General features: G+C 38.3%; 4 protein-coding genes across 5 annotated transcripts in view; 2 read left to right on the top strand and 2 right to left on the bottom strand.

Annotated features, from left to right (window-relative positions):
• Nucleotides 1-1307: 1307 nt before the first annotated feature.
• Nucleotides 1308-5311, top strand: LOC118742558 (protein lethal(2)denticleless). Its single transcript, XM_036474720.1, has 4 exons — nucleotides 1308-2225; nucleotides 2515-3161; nucleotides 3219-4002; nucleotides 4062-5311. The coding sequence occupies exons 1-4, from the start codon at nucleotides 2183-2185 to the stop codon at nucleotides 5006-5008; spliced, it is 2421 nt and encodes an 806-aa protein (XP_036330613.1). The 5' UTR covers nucleotides 1308-2182; the 3' UTR covers nucleotides 5009-5311.
• A 1762-nt stretch (nucleotides 5312-7073) lies between these two features.
• Nucleotides 7074-10086, bottom strand: LOC118742557 (protein aubergine). The gene has a single exon (XM_036474718.1). The coding sequence runs from the start codon at nucleotides 9990-9992 to the stop codon at nucleotides 7266-7268; it is 2727 nt and encodes a 908-aa protein (XP_036330611.1). The 5' UTR covers nucleotides 9993-10086; the 3' UTR covers nucleotides 7074-7265.
• A 2415-nt stretch (nucleotides 10087-12501) lies between these two features.
• Nucleotides 12502-17326, bottom strand: part of LOC118742560 (lethal(2)neighbour of tid protein 2) — a 64136-nt gene continuing 59311 nt past the window's right edge. The window contains exons 2-3 of the mRNA XM_036474724.1: nucleotides 17101-17326; nucleotides 12502-13889 (exon numbers count right to left, since the gene is read on the bottom strand). The exon at nucleotides 17101-17326 is cut by the window's right edge and continues 1 nt beyond it. Of these exons, the coding sequence (XP_036330617.1) occupies nucleotides 12613-13889; nucleotides 17101-17326 (1503 nt within the window). The 3' untranslated portion in view covers nucleotides 12502-12612. The remainder of the gene's footprint in view (nucleotides 13890-17100) is intronic.
• Nucleotides 14180-16222, top strand: LOC118742562 (protein tumorous imaginal discs, mitochondrial). Of its 2 annotated transcripts, none has more exons than XM_036474726.1 (2): nucleotides 14180-15598; nucleotides 15667-16222. In XM_036474726.1, exons 1-2 carry the CDS (start codon nucleotides 14223-14225, stop codon nucleotides 15731-15733), a joined length of 1443 nt encoding a protein of 480 aa, XP_036330619.1. In that variant the 5' UTR covers nucleotides 14180-14222; the 3' UTR covers nucleotides 15734-16222. The 2 variants fall into 2 exon arrangements, with proteins under 2 accessions (XP_036330619.1, XP_036330620.1); XM_036474727.1 differs by having other exon boundaries at nucleotides 15672-16219.

Raw genomic sequence — 17326 nt, 5'->3', positions numbered from 1 at the left:
AAAAATCAGCTGTTCCTTATGGCCGTGTACTTGGGGTCTACACAAGTCAATTTTTTAGATACAATGGCTGCATTTCTTTATTCATTCTGAACGTTTGGAATAAACTTTTTTGTTTATTTATTCTTTGGAACGTTCCTGATAATATGTTGACGTATATTTCAAACGCATTCTGTTTATTCCGGCTGTGAAATGGGATTATCCGGAATGTATAAAGAAACGCAGCCAATAGCAAAAGTTTGCAGGGACGTGAACCGGATGAAAAATTTGGTCGTTTCGGTTCAGCGGTTCGAACCGTTGTCGTACTTCTGGACTGTTTCGTCAAAGCGGTTTTTTTGGTTTTTGAACCGGGATTTCAGTTCGGTTCAACGGTTCGAAAAACAAAAAAATAACGCGCAAATTTAAGTGTCAAGTGCAACAACGCGCATGGTTAAAGCATAAAACTTTTCCTTCGCTTTTCGTGACAGATTTGCTTTGACAGGTAAGATGAATTGTATGAAAATGCACAAAGCATGCCACATAGATCATTGAAGCTGCAGTGCGAAGTGAAAAGATGGCCAACTCCCATATTTATGCGCGCTTTGACAATCAGCCGGTTTAATATTTATTTTGGCTGCATTTCTTTATTCATTCTGAACATTTGGAATAAACTTTTTTGTTTACTTATTCTTTAGAATATTCCTGATGATATGCTAACGTATATTTCAAACGTATTCTGTTTTTTCCGGCTGTGAAATGGGATTATCCGGAATGTATAAAGAAACGCAGCCTTTGTTTCGTCCAAATTCGAGTATTCATGCAGAAACACAAAACTCAATTACATAGCTGATAATTTTAAAACAAAATGTCTAAAATCCACAGCAATTTTGACGAGTAAAAAAGCAGTGCAAAATTGATTTCTTGGCGTTCATTGTGGCATACCTTTTGCGTCTGGCGCTTTGCTGACAAAGTTATAAATGTCGCGCAAAGCTACAAAGTTTTATCTGGCATCAGCTTTAGGGTCAAGTTAGATGGGCTGCCATTACATTTGATATTGTCACATGGTAAAAAAACATGGTAGGTATTACCATGTTTAACAGAAAGCAAAAAAAAAGTGGGTACATTTATCTATTGAAAATTGGTTGAAACGAACTTTTAAATCTTTATAGAAAGTGGTTCGGTTTTCGGTTCGGACCAAACATATGTGGGAAATTTCGGTTTGGTTAATGGTTCAGTTAATTAATAGAAAAAAGCGGTTTTTCGGTTCAAAACCGGGTCGGTTCAAAACCGGTTCACGTCCCTGAGCAAAACATTCAGCCTTATCATGAGTTCCATTTGCTCCGAACCGGTTCACTTTTCACTTTTGGTTTCCATGGTCTTACTATGGGTGGATGACATATTTTCGGGTGAACTTTTTTTCAGGCGAAACTCAGGATAAGGCAGATTCACTTTTTTTTACTAATATAATGCGTGCGTCAAAAGTTGAGAGTTGGGCGAATTTTATCAGTTGCGGCAGTGCATGCGTTGCCTATGTGGCGTCTTCTATTCAAAATCACATAGTTAACTTGCATATCAGTCAAAAGCATCCCTGTGACGCAGAATTTCTATCTGGCGGGGCCTTAAGAACGTCGTTCAATTTCGGTTGGTCCCATACAAGTTGTACGTGCATGAGACATTAAATTGGCGGCGTGCGTGAATATTAGGTTGACGTGTTCCCCTTCTCGCCCAAGGAAAAGCGGTTTCAGATGGCGTCAGAAAACGCTCTCCCAACGCTTTTGTTCAGGTATGGCAATTAACAGTGGAAACTTGCGGTCTTCACCTGACGTTTATTACGCAGCATTACGTTAATTACGTTGATAACGCAGCTTTTTTAAGATAATCTTTAGAAGGTGGATACGTAGGGGCACACCAGGCGATTGTTGCTTTCATCTAAAAGTTGCCTGTAAATAATAAGAGAATTTTTTTTTGAATAACCCTGCACTTTGCAATGATCTGGCTACACTATCAAATGCAATAGCAATTTTTGACAATTGCGCGCATTTTTTTTTACAACTGACAGCGACGATTCCTTGAATGGACTACTTTATTTCAAAACTTCAATATACGCAGATGTGGAGTAGCGATTAATAATTATTTTTAACTTGGCATTATTTAATAAAGATTATTTGCTACGGGAAAGAAATACGTAGCTTTTAGCTAGTGAAAAATGAATAGGATTCAAATGCTTTTCAATCGCCAGCAGGGCATTGGTAAGTATTGTATGAAGCTAGTAGTTTTGTTTGTGTAGAAAAATTTTAGCGGCTGAAGTGGCGCGACTTGGCTCCAAACTCGAGAAGATTTCGCGGGAAAGCCGGTCGCCAAAAAGTTTTGTTGGTAGATAGGCGAAAGTTAGATAACAGAAGTACACTTTCGAACGATGAGAAATCGGTCATCAAAACGAAAATTGTGCTGTGTAAGCTCTTCTCATATAAAACTAAGTTCTTTTCACGTTCATGCATATGTGTTCTTGGTAATAAATAGTTTTCCATTAAATTTCAGCAAATGACTTCACATATGATTTTGCTTTACGACGGCTTTGTGTGGCCAAAGAAGACAGCTGGCGTGGAATATTGCCTTCTAATTATAGTTCAGACTATAATCCAGAACCACCGATATTTGCAGCGAAATTTGCAAACTGTGATAATTTCAGACATATTTTAGCCATTGCTAATGAAGATGGGAAGATAGCGCTACAAGATACCACAAAAAGAAACGAAGAACCCGAAGAGCGAGCACTCAATGCACCACAGTGTCATTACAACGCCGTTTTCGATTTGGAATGGGCGCCTGGGCAGATGAAATTCGTATCTGCTTCTGGTGACCACACGGCTAGCTTATGGCAAGTGGATGAAGGCGGCGAAATACGTAACATACGGTCCTTTGAAGGGCATACGCGTTCCGTAAAGACAGCGGCCTTTCGAAGACATGACCCATCTGTATTTGCCACAGGTGGACGAGATGGCGCGATTATAATTTGGGATACCCGTGCAAACTTAAATGTGGATTTAACACCACGAGCAGATAACTGCATTTATAGCGGACATGTCGGGGGACCGGGGACGCCAATGTCACAAAAAAAGCGTACACGCACACCTAAGATGACGGCTAATGCCACGTCAAGCAGCATTACAGGATTGGCTTTTCAGGTTGTCTATAAAAAATATATATATATGTTACCTCTGATAACTTGTATATTTCAATAGGATACCAACACTCTTATTTCATGTGGTGCAGGTGATGGCATCATAAAAGTATGGGACTTACGGCGAAATTATACCGCATATAAAAAAGAACCTCATCCTAAATATAGCCTACCTTATGCTGGCACAAGTACATTTAAAGGCTTCACTAATCTTATAGTCGATGAATCGGGTTCACGACTCTTTGCTAACTGCATGGACAATACAATCTACGCCTATAACCTATGCTCATATTCCTCGAAACCTATAGCACGATTCAAAGGCCTCTTAAATAGTACTTTCTATATAAAATCCTGCCTTAGTCCAGATGGAAAGTACTTGCTAAGTGGAAGTAGTGACGAGAAAGCTTATATATGGAACCTTAACTATCCAGATGAACCATTGGTGGCATTGTACGGCCACACAGTGGAGGTAACTTGTGTAGCATGGGGTTCCACACACGATCAGCCCATTGTAACATGTAGCGATGACGCAGTTCACAAAATTTGGCGCATTGGCCCGGAGAACATAAACGAAGGTGAATATTTGGAGTTATGTCGAGGGTATGCTAAGTATGAGCGTGAATTCGGAAAAAAGACACATGGGTCAACACATAAGTACAACTTACGTGATCTGGAGAATACACCCCGATCACTAAAGCGACTAATGGATCAGAACGAACGCACACCTAGCTCAGTTGAAAAGGTGACTATGAAACGCTCTTTTTTGGAGATGCTAGGCGCTGTTGGTGGTGGTGACGATAGTGACACCCAAGATGCGAAACGACAAAAGCCCTTGGAGTCCAGAGGTACATACAATGTTATATTTATATCGATTTTATAATGACATGCATTAATAACTTATTAGGTCGCCGATTATTTAGTCCTTCGTCGAATATATCCAATTCGTCGACATCACCACAAATGCGCTGCATTGCTTTACAGCTTAGTGTTATACCTGAAGAGCTTACTTCTTCTCCCCCGAGTCCTATAACAAGCCGAGTACCACATGCACACAACAATGACAGTAACCAAGAAAATACAGTGGGATCCACGCTACCATACGTTTTATTGAAGCACACACACCCAGCCATACCAACACCGCTTACTGAAAGATCAGTAACTGAAAACCATAACATTAATTATTCTTCACCACCAAACACATCAACGACGGCTTCTACCACAACTGCGCAACAGCCACCTTTGTCTTCGATGATATTTTCACCTACATCAAATCTGCCGAACTACGTACTTGACGGTGAGGCTCCACATCTGGGTATTATGTCACCCAAACGAAAGTACAAAGAAAAGGTTGATTGGTTAACTAAAATACGGAAACAAAAATTAATGTCGACACGTAATGCGTCCTTATCCGACAAAATTATTGAAGACTGCAATGGTGCAGTGTCCGTGTCCCCAGTAGCCTCATCGTCGTCACGACTACATAATTTGCGACAGTCTGAGGCTAGTCCGCGCGTCACATCGACTCCACGACGACGCATGTCAAGTGGCTCGCGAGATACTCGTGCAAATAATTCCCCTTCAACGTCTAGCCATCATAACCCACATCATCCAAAAACACCAACATCTAGTCGGCGCAACAGTGAAACCACAATTTTACGATTTTTCAGTGTTCGCACACAACAAACCAGAACTACAACTGAGCCTATACCGACCGGTCCAAACGCTACGGAAACTAATGACCTTGATCGTCTGCCATTGTCACCTGCGAATTCTAATACCCATAGTGGTAGCAGAGGACTCGCTTACAACCCATCCACACATGCTCAAGCTACAACAACTTGTAACGACTGATTTTTTAACGTCTTGATGCTTTAGCGTAAAAGTAATTAATTTTTCACATGCAATTTTGGTAATATGTATGCTTTACTTCGATTGTGCATCAATTTGTGCATATATCAATTGAAACAATGCGGGTATGCATACACCGTTATTTACTTTTTAAAAAAGTTTTTTTTTTTTATAATTAATAGACTTATTTTTAGTTTGTATGACATAATTTTAAGTGTAACTGAAGGACTTTTCTAAATGAAATAGAAAATTGCTTAGGCATATATGAGAAATAAATTGGAAGCCCGTTTTCGCAAAGCGTTAAAATTTTTGATTTTTTAACTTGCCTAAGTTCTGTACAAAATATGGTTATTTTTTGCTAACACAATTTTTATGTGGAAGATTTCTATATACTTTTTACTAATTAAAAAATGGTTATTTTAGGATGTTTCCTTTTGTTTTGAATGATATTCCCCCAAGCAGTTTTAAGGAATGTTGCTGAAGTGGCAGTCCTTGAAGTTGGGTCGTTCCGGTTTATCATGATATGTACATGGCTTGTTCGGGGCAAGTAATAAAAGTCGCAATATTGAAAATTTACATCACTGCTGCAAGTGCCCAACTGATAAAACGAAGTTGGAAATTCACAACGAACGTGATACTTCAATGATTCGCGCAATACTCTGGTTGTGAACTGCGTCTAAAACCCCTCTTCCTATGGTGCAAACCAGTTGTTGTTGTTGTTGTAACAGCATACAAACTCCCCAAAGACTTTTTGGGGAGTGTTGCTGGAGTGACAGTCCTTGGCCAGATATAAATCTGGGTCGTTCCGGTTACGTAGACCCGACTGTCGTGGGAACGTCGAAACTACCAGTTTCCTGTGTATACCGTTAGATGAGCTTGACAATACTTAGTATTCTTCTTCATTCTTTTCATATGCCCCACACATGCATTATTTTGAATATCTGTGGCTTTTGTTCACTTTTTATCACAAATCAGTCACGCTAATTACATACATATATGATTTGCTCCGACAAACATCCGTTCGTAATAGGCTATAACAGAATGCAAGTGTTTATCGTGCATCATGCATCGTACGAATTTATAATAGGGGTGTTGGTCATGACTTAGTAAGATGTACAACATGCGACGATTTTCAAATGAAATGCGATAAGACGGTATGTAATCTTTAAATGCATCTGGAATGCGGTGTCTGGTAAGGATACTCAACTTGTTCCCATTTTATATAAATATGCCTATAATCAACCTGAAATGAGCAATGGAATATCAATTTTTTCAATTGGGTCTACTAGAACATTCCTACCTCTCATCATTGGTCTAACGATTCAGAGCAGCCACATTCGAAATATGCGTACATATATCCCTGTGTTCAGAAATGTAACAAGCCAAAGCATTAGTTCTTATTTCTAAATTACAACTCATGGAAATGTCCAATATGTGCAACCGAACTTGAAGGACGAATTGAAACTTAAGTTGCGCAAAGGCATTCCTATCATTTACAGTTTAACAATGGGAGTATGTTTTGGTTTGAGGCTTATTTGAACGCAACCCATACCTACATACATATCTCGCCGGAGAATATTTCTTTAGATTTTGTAACCACCTCCACCTCATGAATGGTCATCGGAGTTGAACTACTTCAGCTGCTTCGCATGTTAAGGCTCCCCGGAATGACACCAACCAACTCTTCACATGCCCCAAACACATATGTAACTAACAGCTCTCCTGAGGCTTCGAAACACATCTCCTCCTATGATTGAAAGAGTAGGTGATCTTGCTAGGCAGTACTAAATAGCCGCTACAATAACAAGGAACCACCAAATTGCATTTTGAATTGTAAATAGAAGCAAAATGATAGCAAAATAATGGTAAATTATTAAAATATTGGAAAAGAGCAAAATAACGAGGAACCTTAACTTAATATAAAAACGCAGCTTCCAAAATTACATATATGGGAATAAAAAATGTCATCATTAGCAAAAAATTCATTTTTATTTTCATAACATAAGAAAACATTAAATTATATATGTAAGTAATTCCATTTTTAATATTAAGAACTTAAATGTTGAAATTCAATAAATGTTTATCCGTACGAGTGCATACGTAAAAAAAAATAAAATGCAATTCAATGCGAATAAATGAACGTACAATTTTGGAGTTGAACTTATCTATAAACATTGGTAATTTAAGAAATTATCCCATATAGCATCAAATATATAAAATCTATATCTATATAAAAAAAAATTACCTCAATATAAACATTTTAAAGGAAATAGAGTTGCTTTTCTAATGCGTTGTTCGGCAAACGATGAAGACTTTCAGCAACGAGGAATGCAAGTTTGTGTGCATATTGGCACACTGCAGGCACCCGACAGGTACCACTCCAATTGTAATACAAATGGGTCATTTTGTAAGTCAACATTTGTATTTTGTCGGCATCCAGTCCCATGGTGTCATATATCACATTGTAACTTGTAGGCGAAACAGTGCCCTGGTTTACAGATTGCGAAACTAAAAAGAAGTCGTAACGTTCAGGCAAAGTGATAATATCGTCAACCACAGTGCCGGGCGGCGGATTTCTGCCATTAATAAAGTAGCGAGTATTAATGCGCTTCGAAACGACTATAAAAGCCATGGGACAGGGCCCAGGTTCGCCTGCGTTTTTGTATATCTCATCCAATTTTTCTTTCAAAAACTTAACTTCAGTGTGGAAAACTTGATGTAGTTGTCCATCGCCGACTCCGTCACGATAGAAGAGGATTTTCCTTGGTAACATACCATGCTCATTTCGATATGCTTTGAGAGCATAAGTCATATTCATGCCTATTTCGTTCGAAAGCTCCTGGCCCTTCATATGTTGCGAAACCGCAGAGAAGTAATGCGGTTTTGATTTCAAGTCCATTGTGGCTACCAATGCTCCATACGATTTATTTTTCTCTTTTGCTGAATGGCAAACATCAAAACCAACTGTCATGAGACCAGATATTGGAATATCGGTCAGCCAGGGTGCTCCCATGAGTTTTGCGTTCATCTGGATCACAACTTTAGTGGCCACAGACATCAAACCGGATGCTTTGTCTCCACGAGGGGCAATCGTGCGCAGTGTTACGACTTGAGAGGGTACTGGACGGTCAACGCAACACTTCTTTTTGATGCAACTGTATTTCTCTTCATGAGCGCTTACCAGAACCACCATCAATAGCTGAGGATCTTCAGCAGCAACAGTGTTGATGGCTTGTGAATATGTACCAGCGCGATCGTCGTTCATTTGTTGATACCGAGGCTCTGCAATACCCATTTGCATACCATTGGCTGCTCTTATGCACATCTGCACAAAGTTTTGAACTTCTCGCAAATTGCGACCTGGTGCAATAACATACCACCTTTTCATGTCAACGTTTTTGTACATAGCGTTATTTCTGAACTCCCGGGTCCAGTCGGCGTAATCGTTGCACTCATAGCGTTTATTATTTCCAAACACAATTTTGCAGCTCGGTATGATTCGTCCAGGTACTTCGACGAGGTTTGTGTCCAGTCGCATACTCCAAGAATTTAAGAGTTCCACACTTTCGGGTGCCTGGTTCAAACGCCTATTGAATACCTTCAGTCGCTCAATACGTCTTTCGGGAGCCAAGCGGGTGAATTCACTCATGGCTCTCATCAATCTAAAGTTACTTCTCATAGCGTTTGTAAGGCCGGTTGAACGCGATAGTTCCGGAATCAGCATTATGAATTCATTCTGGCCACCACGTATATTACGTTCAGTTGGGCGAGAGACCAAAAGGGGTTGTTTTGCGTCCTTCAAATGAATGTTGTATCTCTTTTTATAGTACTCCATGTAAGAAATTTCGCCGTCTTTGGTTGAAAATTTGGACATTGGTGACGAGTTGAAATCTACATCATCAACTCGATAAGTTTTATTATTGTAGTCCGTGAGCACGATGGTTCCCACGACTTCTCGTTTAAAAACATTTTGGTAATCGGGCTTATCGAAGCATTCCTGCAAAATTTTATACACTGTATCAGTGCGCATGACCTTATGTGCAATCTCAGCACATAAAAGGATGTCGTTCTCATGCTGACGTATAGAAGTCTGATATCCTGGCCATAGTTCGAGACAATAGCTGTCTAGGGAATGCTTTGCTTTCGGGTCAAAGAAACTTCGTCCAACAAGTTGTAAATTTAAACCTTCCATAGCGCGGCGTAAAATAAGATTTAGCACCTGCAGCTGTTGTGCATCAGTCACTTCCAACTGCCCGACGTGCTTGATTTTTATTTGAATAGTTTCCCCTTCGCGGTTTTTAGTCAAGAGTTCCATTTGCTTGTTTTCCAAGTACTTTGCGCAAAACAAAACAGTGCCATCGAATATGTATCCGCCAAAAAGATCTTTATGATGATACAAATAAGCACGTCTTAAACGCACCATGTCTATATCGGGAGCAAAATCCACGCGATATTGGTAAATAGACCACTGTGGTTTTTTTAACACGCGAAAGTAGTTGGTTTGAATTACCACTTTCTTACCAGTTTTTCCAGATTTGTTTTCACAGGTAGCTGGACGCGATGCTATTACTTCAGTTAAAACACGCTTTCCTCGCACTGCTCCACGAGTGTCTTCCCTTACAACCGGTGCTTCTCCTACTGGAATTTCCCTATGCGTTGTTGCTCGTCCTTGCATAACTGGTGCAGCGGGACGTTGTTGAATTGGTGCAGTACTACAGCTTGGCTGTTGCGGAACAGTGGAACCTCGGGCTACAGCTGAACCACGAGATGCAGGCAAAGGTTGCCCCCAAGCAGACGTAGTGGGAGCTGTGGTAGGGTAACCTCTTGGCGGACCCGGTGCCCGCAAAGGTTCACCCTGCTGACCTGGTGCCCGAGAAGTTTCACCCTGTTGACCAACTCTTCTGTTTCGAGCATCGCCACGAGGCTGTTGAGGATTAGTGGCCCGGCCGCGCCCTCTTGAGCGCCCAGCGCTATTTAGCTTATCCATTTTTCACAAATTTGATCTAATACGTCGCGAACAAAGATAGGAAATAAAACCCGCTTGCAAGCCAACGCACGCCAACAGGCTGTAGGTTATTAGGGTTGCCATGTTTGGTAGGTAGTGTCGTGAATTTAGGAGGAATTTCGACTTTTTGAATTGTTTAAATTGTTTGATATTAATTGTAGATTTTTTTAATTAAGTTTTTGCGAAGAAATATTCGAAATGTGAAAATGATTAATTATATGGTGTTAACATTCAAAATTTCAATATTATAAATTCACATATCCATTTCTATCAACTATTACTAGGAATAGATCAATGTGATTTCCTATAGTAAATTATCTCTTATTCAGCTTTATACAAAACAATTTAGTTTTTTGGTTACATTTTCGTTGGTTGACGGCAAATTCGTAATATTCATATATGAAAACATTGTTGTTTGGCATCCCTTTTAATTTCAAGATGGCAACCGAATTTCGAAAAAGGTTCATCCTATGTACAGTTCGGTTTCTAATCAGATGAAACCATCGTGCAAGCATGCACATTGTATGAAACAGTTATATGATCACGTTACATACAAACTAAATAAATACACTTATTTATGTCAGTGTTGCCAGAAGCTTCAGTTATCTTCAAAATGAAGAAATATTCATAAATAAGCAGAAAATTTTCACATGAAGATAATTATAACAAAATAAACTCCATACAAAAAGTCTTCAAAGTGAAGATATCTGGCAGCACATGCAGATTTTTTTTTTTTTGATAGTTGGCAACAAATTTTTGTTTTTGGGCAGGTGCCTATTGATAGAGGAAATTTTGACGGATTAAAGTAAAAATTTGGCATTTCTCGTGGTGAATACGAACGTCCGAATTTTTTCTACCTTACTGCCCGTCTCCACAGGATAAAGTTTATATCTTGATACATATGTGAGAATATAATTTACCAATGGAGACCGCTCATTGCTCTTCGAGAGCAATATATATCAGAGCTTATATCTTGCCATTTATTGCCGGCAATTTGGTAGTTTGACAGCTACATTTTCATTTGCACGAAAACTTCGTGGCTTTTATTTTAATATAAAAGCAAAAATTGAGCTGTTTCCTGTTAAAATATTTGTAATTAGGTATTTGTTTGTAAAATAGCCTATTTTTTAAATTTTTTAAGCGATTAAATCCGACAAAAATACGTTTTTGAAGCTATCATACAAATGCTTATATCAAGATATAAGAAAGCCCACACAAATATTGCCGCTGATATAACTTATATCTAGCGACCAAAATGACAGCTGGCCAGCAATAAATTGTATCCTGTGGAGACGGCCAGTAACAATAGCCCATTACGGTCCGTCTCCACTGCAAAGTTTTTGCTTTCCCTCTAATTTGTCTAATGTAAATTTTATCAGAAATCGCGAAATTTGTGCGTGAGCATTTTTATTTATCTTGATTAAAGCATTTGTAAAACTAGAAATTTTGCTAAGTACATAATAACCAGTGATCGGATTTTTAGGACCTAAAAACCTATAAAAAAGGCACAATAAAGTAACGAAATAGGCTTGAAAAGGCAAAATAAAATAGCGAAAAAGGCAGGAAAAGGCACTAGGTATTGCAAAAAAGGCAAAACAAAATAGCGAAAAAGGCATGAAAAGGCATTGCAAAAAAGGCAAAATTAGGCACTAAACAAATACAGAAAATACGAAGAACAATAAAAAAATACATTGGCCCGTAGTCATAGTCAAAATAAAGTCGACTTTAAAGTTAGTTGCAGCTTTTTGACATAATTTTCAATGGGATATCTGTCAAAAAAGCTGCAACTAACTTTAAAGTCGACTTTATTTTGACTATGACTACGGGCCATTTATTTTAGAAATGTTTATATTACAAGTAAAAAGAGAAAAACTAGTTTCATTATAAGAAAAATTCGTACTTTGAATCTTTGACTATTTTATCCTTTCGAGTTTCTAACTCATAAAACTTTATTCTGTATAGTTGTAATAACATTGGACCACAAGATGCATTTTGAAGTCTTCTGGCAGCATTTTCATTCGATTTTCGAGAAGAAAAGCCTTGGATGTACTAAATGGGTGCTCGACGTAAGTTGATACAAGCGGCGCCCAATTTAAATATGGATCGTTTGAAACTTTCATATTATCAGGAATAAGGGTGTTTACCTCGCGCTTTATAATTTTATCCACACCCCTTGTTGTCTCCAAGCCTTCGTTAGCTGAGAAAACGGCTTTGAACTTTTTCAACACCAATTTGGCAAGAGGTCCCTGCGCTTCTATAAGCCGCATGAGCATGCGTATATTTTTTAATCTTAAAAAAAAATTGTAAATGTTATAATCACTTTTTTAAAGGTAGAAAAGGCAAATATCTTAAAACAGGCAACATCAAATGTGTATATATGGAATCAGGGAAAGCTAAATCGTGGACATTCTTAATCGAATATACTCTCTCTTTAGCAAAAAAAAAGGCAATTTCCATAAAATCCGTTCCCTGATAATAACAAACAATTTAATTTTTTTTGTGCTTTTACATAAAAGTATCAACAATGTTGCCGCCACGAAGTTTTCGCGCAAATATTATTCGGCTATTTTTTATTGCAATGAGTAACACTTTACAAACATATTTAAATTTGCTTATTTTTAATATGGTTTTTCCCTTGGACTTGCGGTGATCTCAGTGCGGCACTTTGCGCTGTTGTTCTAAAGAGAGTTCTGCCCACCCCAAATAGCAATACAAAATGGCACAAATGCAACAATCCACTGGAGATATTCGTGCTTGGATATGTATTCCAGCAGAGTTCAATTAAACCAAGCAATAGAAATCGTATGCCCAAACTGTAATCGGTTGACCATGTGAGGTATGGCAATGAATGAAAGTACCATACGTAGAATTGGTAATGTAAAGAACGAGCGCAAATTAAGCCAATAAAATTACATAAGAAGAATGGCAAGATGGCGAGTTGCGTACACTTTTCGAAGTGTATAGATACATTTTCTTCATCCGCCGGAAGCACATCTTGATGCTGCTTGGGACCTTTTAGTCCAGTACTTCTTTGCAAGCCTTTTTCAAATGACTTTAAAAAGGCTTGTTGATCGGGTGTAAGTCTCTCTTCCGCTTCCTCCAACTTTACTTCTTTAGTTTTATTGTGTTTTTTGCTGTTTTGTAGTTTTATTTCCAGATTTTTACGCTGTATTTGGGGTTGTAATTGATCTTGTAGAGCTCGCAGTCGGACATAATTTTTAAAAAATGTATATGCTGGCTTTGCAAATAATAGAAGAAGCAGAAGATGTGCCAATAGCAGAGAAATGTGAAAAATGTTATTTTCAAATAATTCGCGTGGCAGGAATCTGTAGTTAACGGTCCATTTGTGTTCAAAAACCCGTCCAAAATTGAAACTTCCTTTTATATATTCCAGAGGATATGTAATTAGAAAAGGTGCTCCCAGAAGTAACTGCAAACAGCCGCAAATTGCTAAATGTAAAATAGTTTGAAAGTAACCCAGATTGACCAAGTAGAAGAGCAGTAAAGCAGGAGCAAACAGTAAGATATTCATCTTTATGCCCACCGCCAAACTAAAGAATATACTCCCAAGAGTCCATCGACGATCCAGGAACAAATTTAGGGCAGCATATAAAAATAATATTGCAACTGGATCATTGAAGAGCCGTAGAACGTATATGGAGTGTATACGGTACGAGGTAAAGGCACTTAACACCAGCACGTAGGGCGGGACTTTACGGCTTTTGGTGTACAAGCGAAGCACAAACCACATTTGTAAAAGGTATATACAGACGAATATGTATTGAGCCAAGCGTATATTTTGTCCATGCGATGTTATATAGTAGAATGCCGCATATATATAGACAAAAGCTGCAGGATATACTAGGGGTCCAGTGTCACCTACAAAAAAAAATATATATATATATATACATACATATAATTTGTTTGAGTTTCCATTCAAAAATTTTTAAGCAAGTTATTAAATTTTTTTGTGAAATATTCAATTCGGTCTATTTAAAACCATGATAAAAATACCATATAAAAATATATCATGTTTAAAACAATAAAATCAAAATTAGCAAGCAAAAATAAATAAGTTTAAAGCTTATTGGTGTCACTCTGTGTCAAATATTTCAATTTACATCACCGTGAACGGTCACTCAGCTGTGAATTGCTAATGATGAAAAAGAAGCAGGTCTTGTAAAGCATGGCCGCCGCTGTTACCGCATAGGAATGTTCCTTTCCGAAGAAGTTATTGTGAAAATGATTTCGTCAGCTAAGACAATTAATCTACGTACAGTGCGTCAGCTTTCAAATCGCGTTATCAATTGTTATTCTGCCGAACGTTTGGCGGGGCAATCAATATCACAAAGACGTTTCTTCGCCGGCTGGAATGGACGTTGTAAAACATTGCCGAGTTTGCTGCTGACAAAAACGCCAAGGCAGCAGCAGCGGTTTGGTATACATCTAACCAATGTTTTGGACGCCAAAGACTATTATCAGATTTTGGGCGTAGCTAAAAACGCTAGTGCTAAAGACATTAAAAAGGCGTATTATCAGCTCGCTAAAAAGTATCACCCGGATACCAACAAGAATGATCCAGATTCGGGCAAAAAATTTCAAGAAGTTTCTGAAGCCTACGAAGTTCTGAGCGATGATACTAAGAGACGAGAATATGATACATATGGCCAAACATCTGAGAACATCGGACGTGCTGGGGGCTTCGGGGGGCAGGGGCCACAAGGATTTTCTCAAAGTTGGCAATTTCGATCAACAATAGATCCGGAAGAGCTGTTCCGTAAAATATTTGGAGAAGCAAACTTTCGGTCTAATAGTTTTGACGACTTCGCCGATTCAAAATTTGGTTTCGGTGCTGCACAAGAGATTGTCATGGATTTGACTTTTGCACAAGCAGCAAGAGGCGTTAATAAGGACGTCAACGTAAACGTTGTCGATACATGTATGAAATGCAATGGATCGAAATGTGAGCCTGGCACTAAACCCGGACGCTGCCAGTACTGTAATGGTACAGGCATGGAAACTATTTCTACCGGCCCTTTCGTTATGCGTTCTACTTGCCGTTATTGCCAAGGCACACGACAATACATAAAATATCCTTGTACTGAGTGTGAAGGCAAGGGTCAAACGGTGCAGCGCAAGAAAGTTACCGTACCTGTGCCGGCAGGTATCGAGAACGGACAGACAGTACGAATGCAGGTTGGGCGTAAAGAACTTTTTGTAACCTTCCGCGTTGAACCGAGCAAATATTTCAAACGAGAGGGAGCTGATGTACATACTGAGGCTTCGATTTCAATATCACAGGCAGTATTTGGTGGTACTGTACGCGTACAAGGTGTATACGAGGATCAGTGGATCAATATACCACCAGGTACGTCTTCACATCACAAAGTATTCCTACGTGGAAAGGGTTTAAAACGTGTAAATGCGCATGGACATGGCGATCACTACATTAATATTAAAATCGAAGCACCAAAAAATCTTACATCCGAACAAAAGGCATTGCTGGAAGCATATGCAGAATTGGAAACGGACACACCGGGACAGATTAATGGTATTACCAGACGAAAAGATGGCACCAAAAAGGCTACGTAATTACACTTAAAACAATTTTTTGTACCTACTCAAGTAGTTATTTACCAAATATTTTTTGTTACAGAACAGCGGACACCCCGAAAACGTTCCTATCGAAAATTAAATCGCTCTTTAACAGACAGTCCAGTTAATATTAAAAATTTTCAGTGTGGGTATGGGTAGGACTTGATGATCACTCCGTTATGTTAGGAACGACTTGGTCGACCAAACAAGTGTTTGCTTTAATTGTTTTAGTTAGTATAATAGACGATGGTAACGAAATAAAATATAAATTACTATATATACTAGTTGTAACGAAAAAAGGTCTTCTATTTAAAATAACAAATACATTGAAGTTGATATTAACGACAATGTATATTGATCTAACAGGAGCCTGATTCGTGCTGCTGAGATGGATTGGAGTAACACATTGATTAATGGGTCAATTATGGATGGCAACGCAACCCCAGTTGAGTTACCGTTGGGCAACGCTTGAAATGAAAATGTATAGTAGGCATAGCAACTAGATAAGTTCTATAAAGTTGATAATAAAATTTTTAAGAACCTGCAACTAACACTTGACTGTAAATAAGCTGAAGAAACAGTTGAAACAGGTTAAAAATAAATAAATAATTTCAATCAAAAATTTCCGTGGCAACACAAATATGCAGTTGCCAATATAGAAACTCAGTTGCAAGCTTTCATTGGCCATCTGTAATACCGTTTCAGGCACTGGCCACCCAACTGAAGTTCGGTTGCCATCCGTAATCGACCCATAAGGAACCGGGTTTGAAGTTATCATTGAGATAACTAGCAGTATTTAGGTATGTACATATATTGAAATCATAGTAACACTCTTCTTCCTTTATCTTTTATATCTGATATTTCCACGAGCTGGATTGACACCCCGTCTCTGCTTGAGATGTTGCAGTTCTGTGGGCCGTATAGAAATAAAAAATAGGCAATTCTTAAAATTTCAGAGCTTTTATTCGATTTATTCAAACATAATTGAAATAAAAGCTCTGAAATTTTAAGAAAAAGTAATTGCTTAATTTTTATTCATACGGTCCATTGTTCCGAGTAGAAATCTCCGTCGGTTTGAGATATTTCGAGTCAGCTTTAACAAAACATTTTTTAATTTATTTTGTATGTATGTATGCAGATCATACATGAAAAAATAAATAAATATGAACATACATGTGCATCTCAGCGGAAGCAGTGCATCCATATCGGACAAATATTGACCCTTAGCTGAATGTCCTCAATTGTTATTACGTAACTTTATTGTATATATAAACTTTTTTGAATGCCTAGTAGTTGTTACTCATTGAAGTGAATCAATCAATGGAGTCAGACTTGAGACTTCCTTTTTTTTTGGAAATCAGAAGCGCTCATAACCCTACTCGACTTATATTGGCACCATAAATGTTCATATTTAACGAGGTCTCTTTAGATTAAAAATAGAATGCTAACATGCTGCCATTATCTCTTAAGGAAAATTGTTAATATAAAAACTAACCTTTGAGTTGCGCATAGTTTAAGGTTCCATTTAGAAATCCCTCGCATTCCTGCATGTAAGCTATCCAATCTATTTCTGTATAAGGTACGCGCCATATTACTAAGACGTTTATTAGTAGCTCCGCCAGCAAGATTATTATCGTGACCACTGGCAAAGCCGCTGCATCAAATATCAAATACTTTACGTACTCGAAATTCAAATACTTTTTGAACAATTGTTTAACATT

Source organism: Rhagoletis pomonella, unplaced genomic scaffold (assembly GCF_013731165.1).
Source record: "Rhagoletis pomonella isolate Grant_MI unplaced genomic scaffold, Rhpom_1.0 Rhpom_scaffold_00007, whole genome shotgun sequence".
In the NCBI taxonomy this organism is placed as follows: domain Eukaryota; kingdom Metazoa; phylum Arthropoda; class Insecta; order Diptera; family Tephritidae; genus Rhagoletis; species Rhagoletis pomonella.
This window is presented reverse-complemented; position numbering and strand designations above follow the sequence as displayed.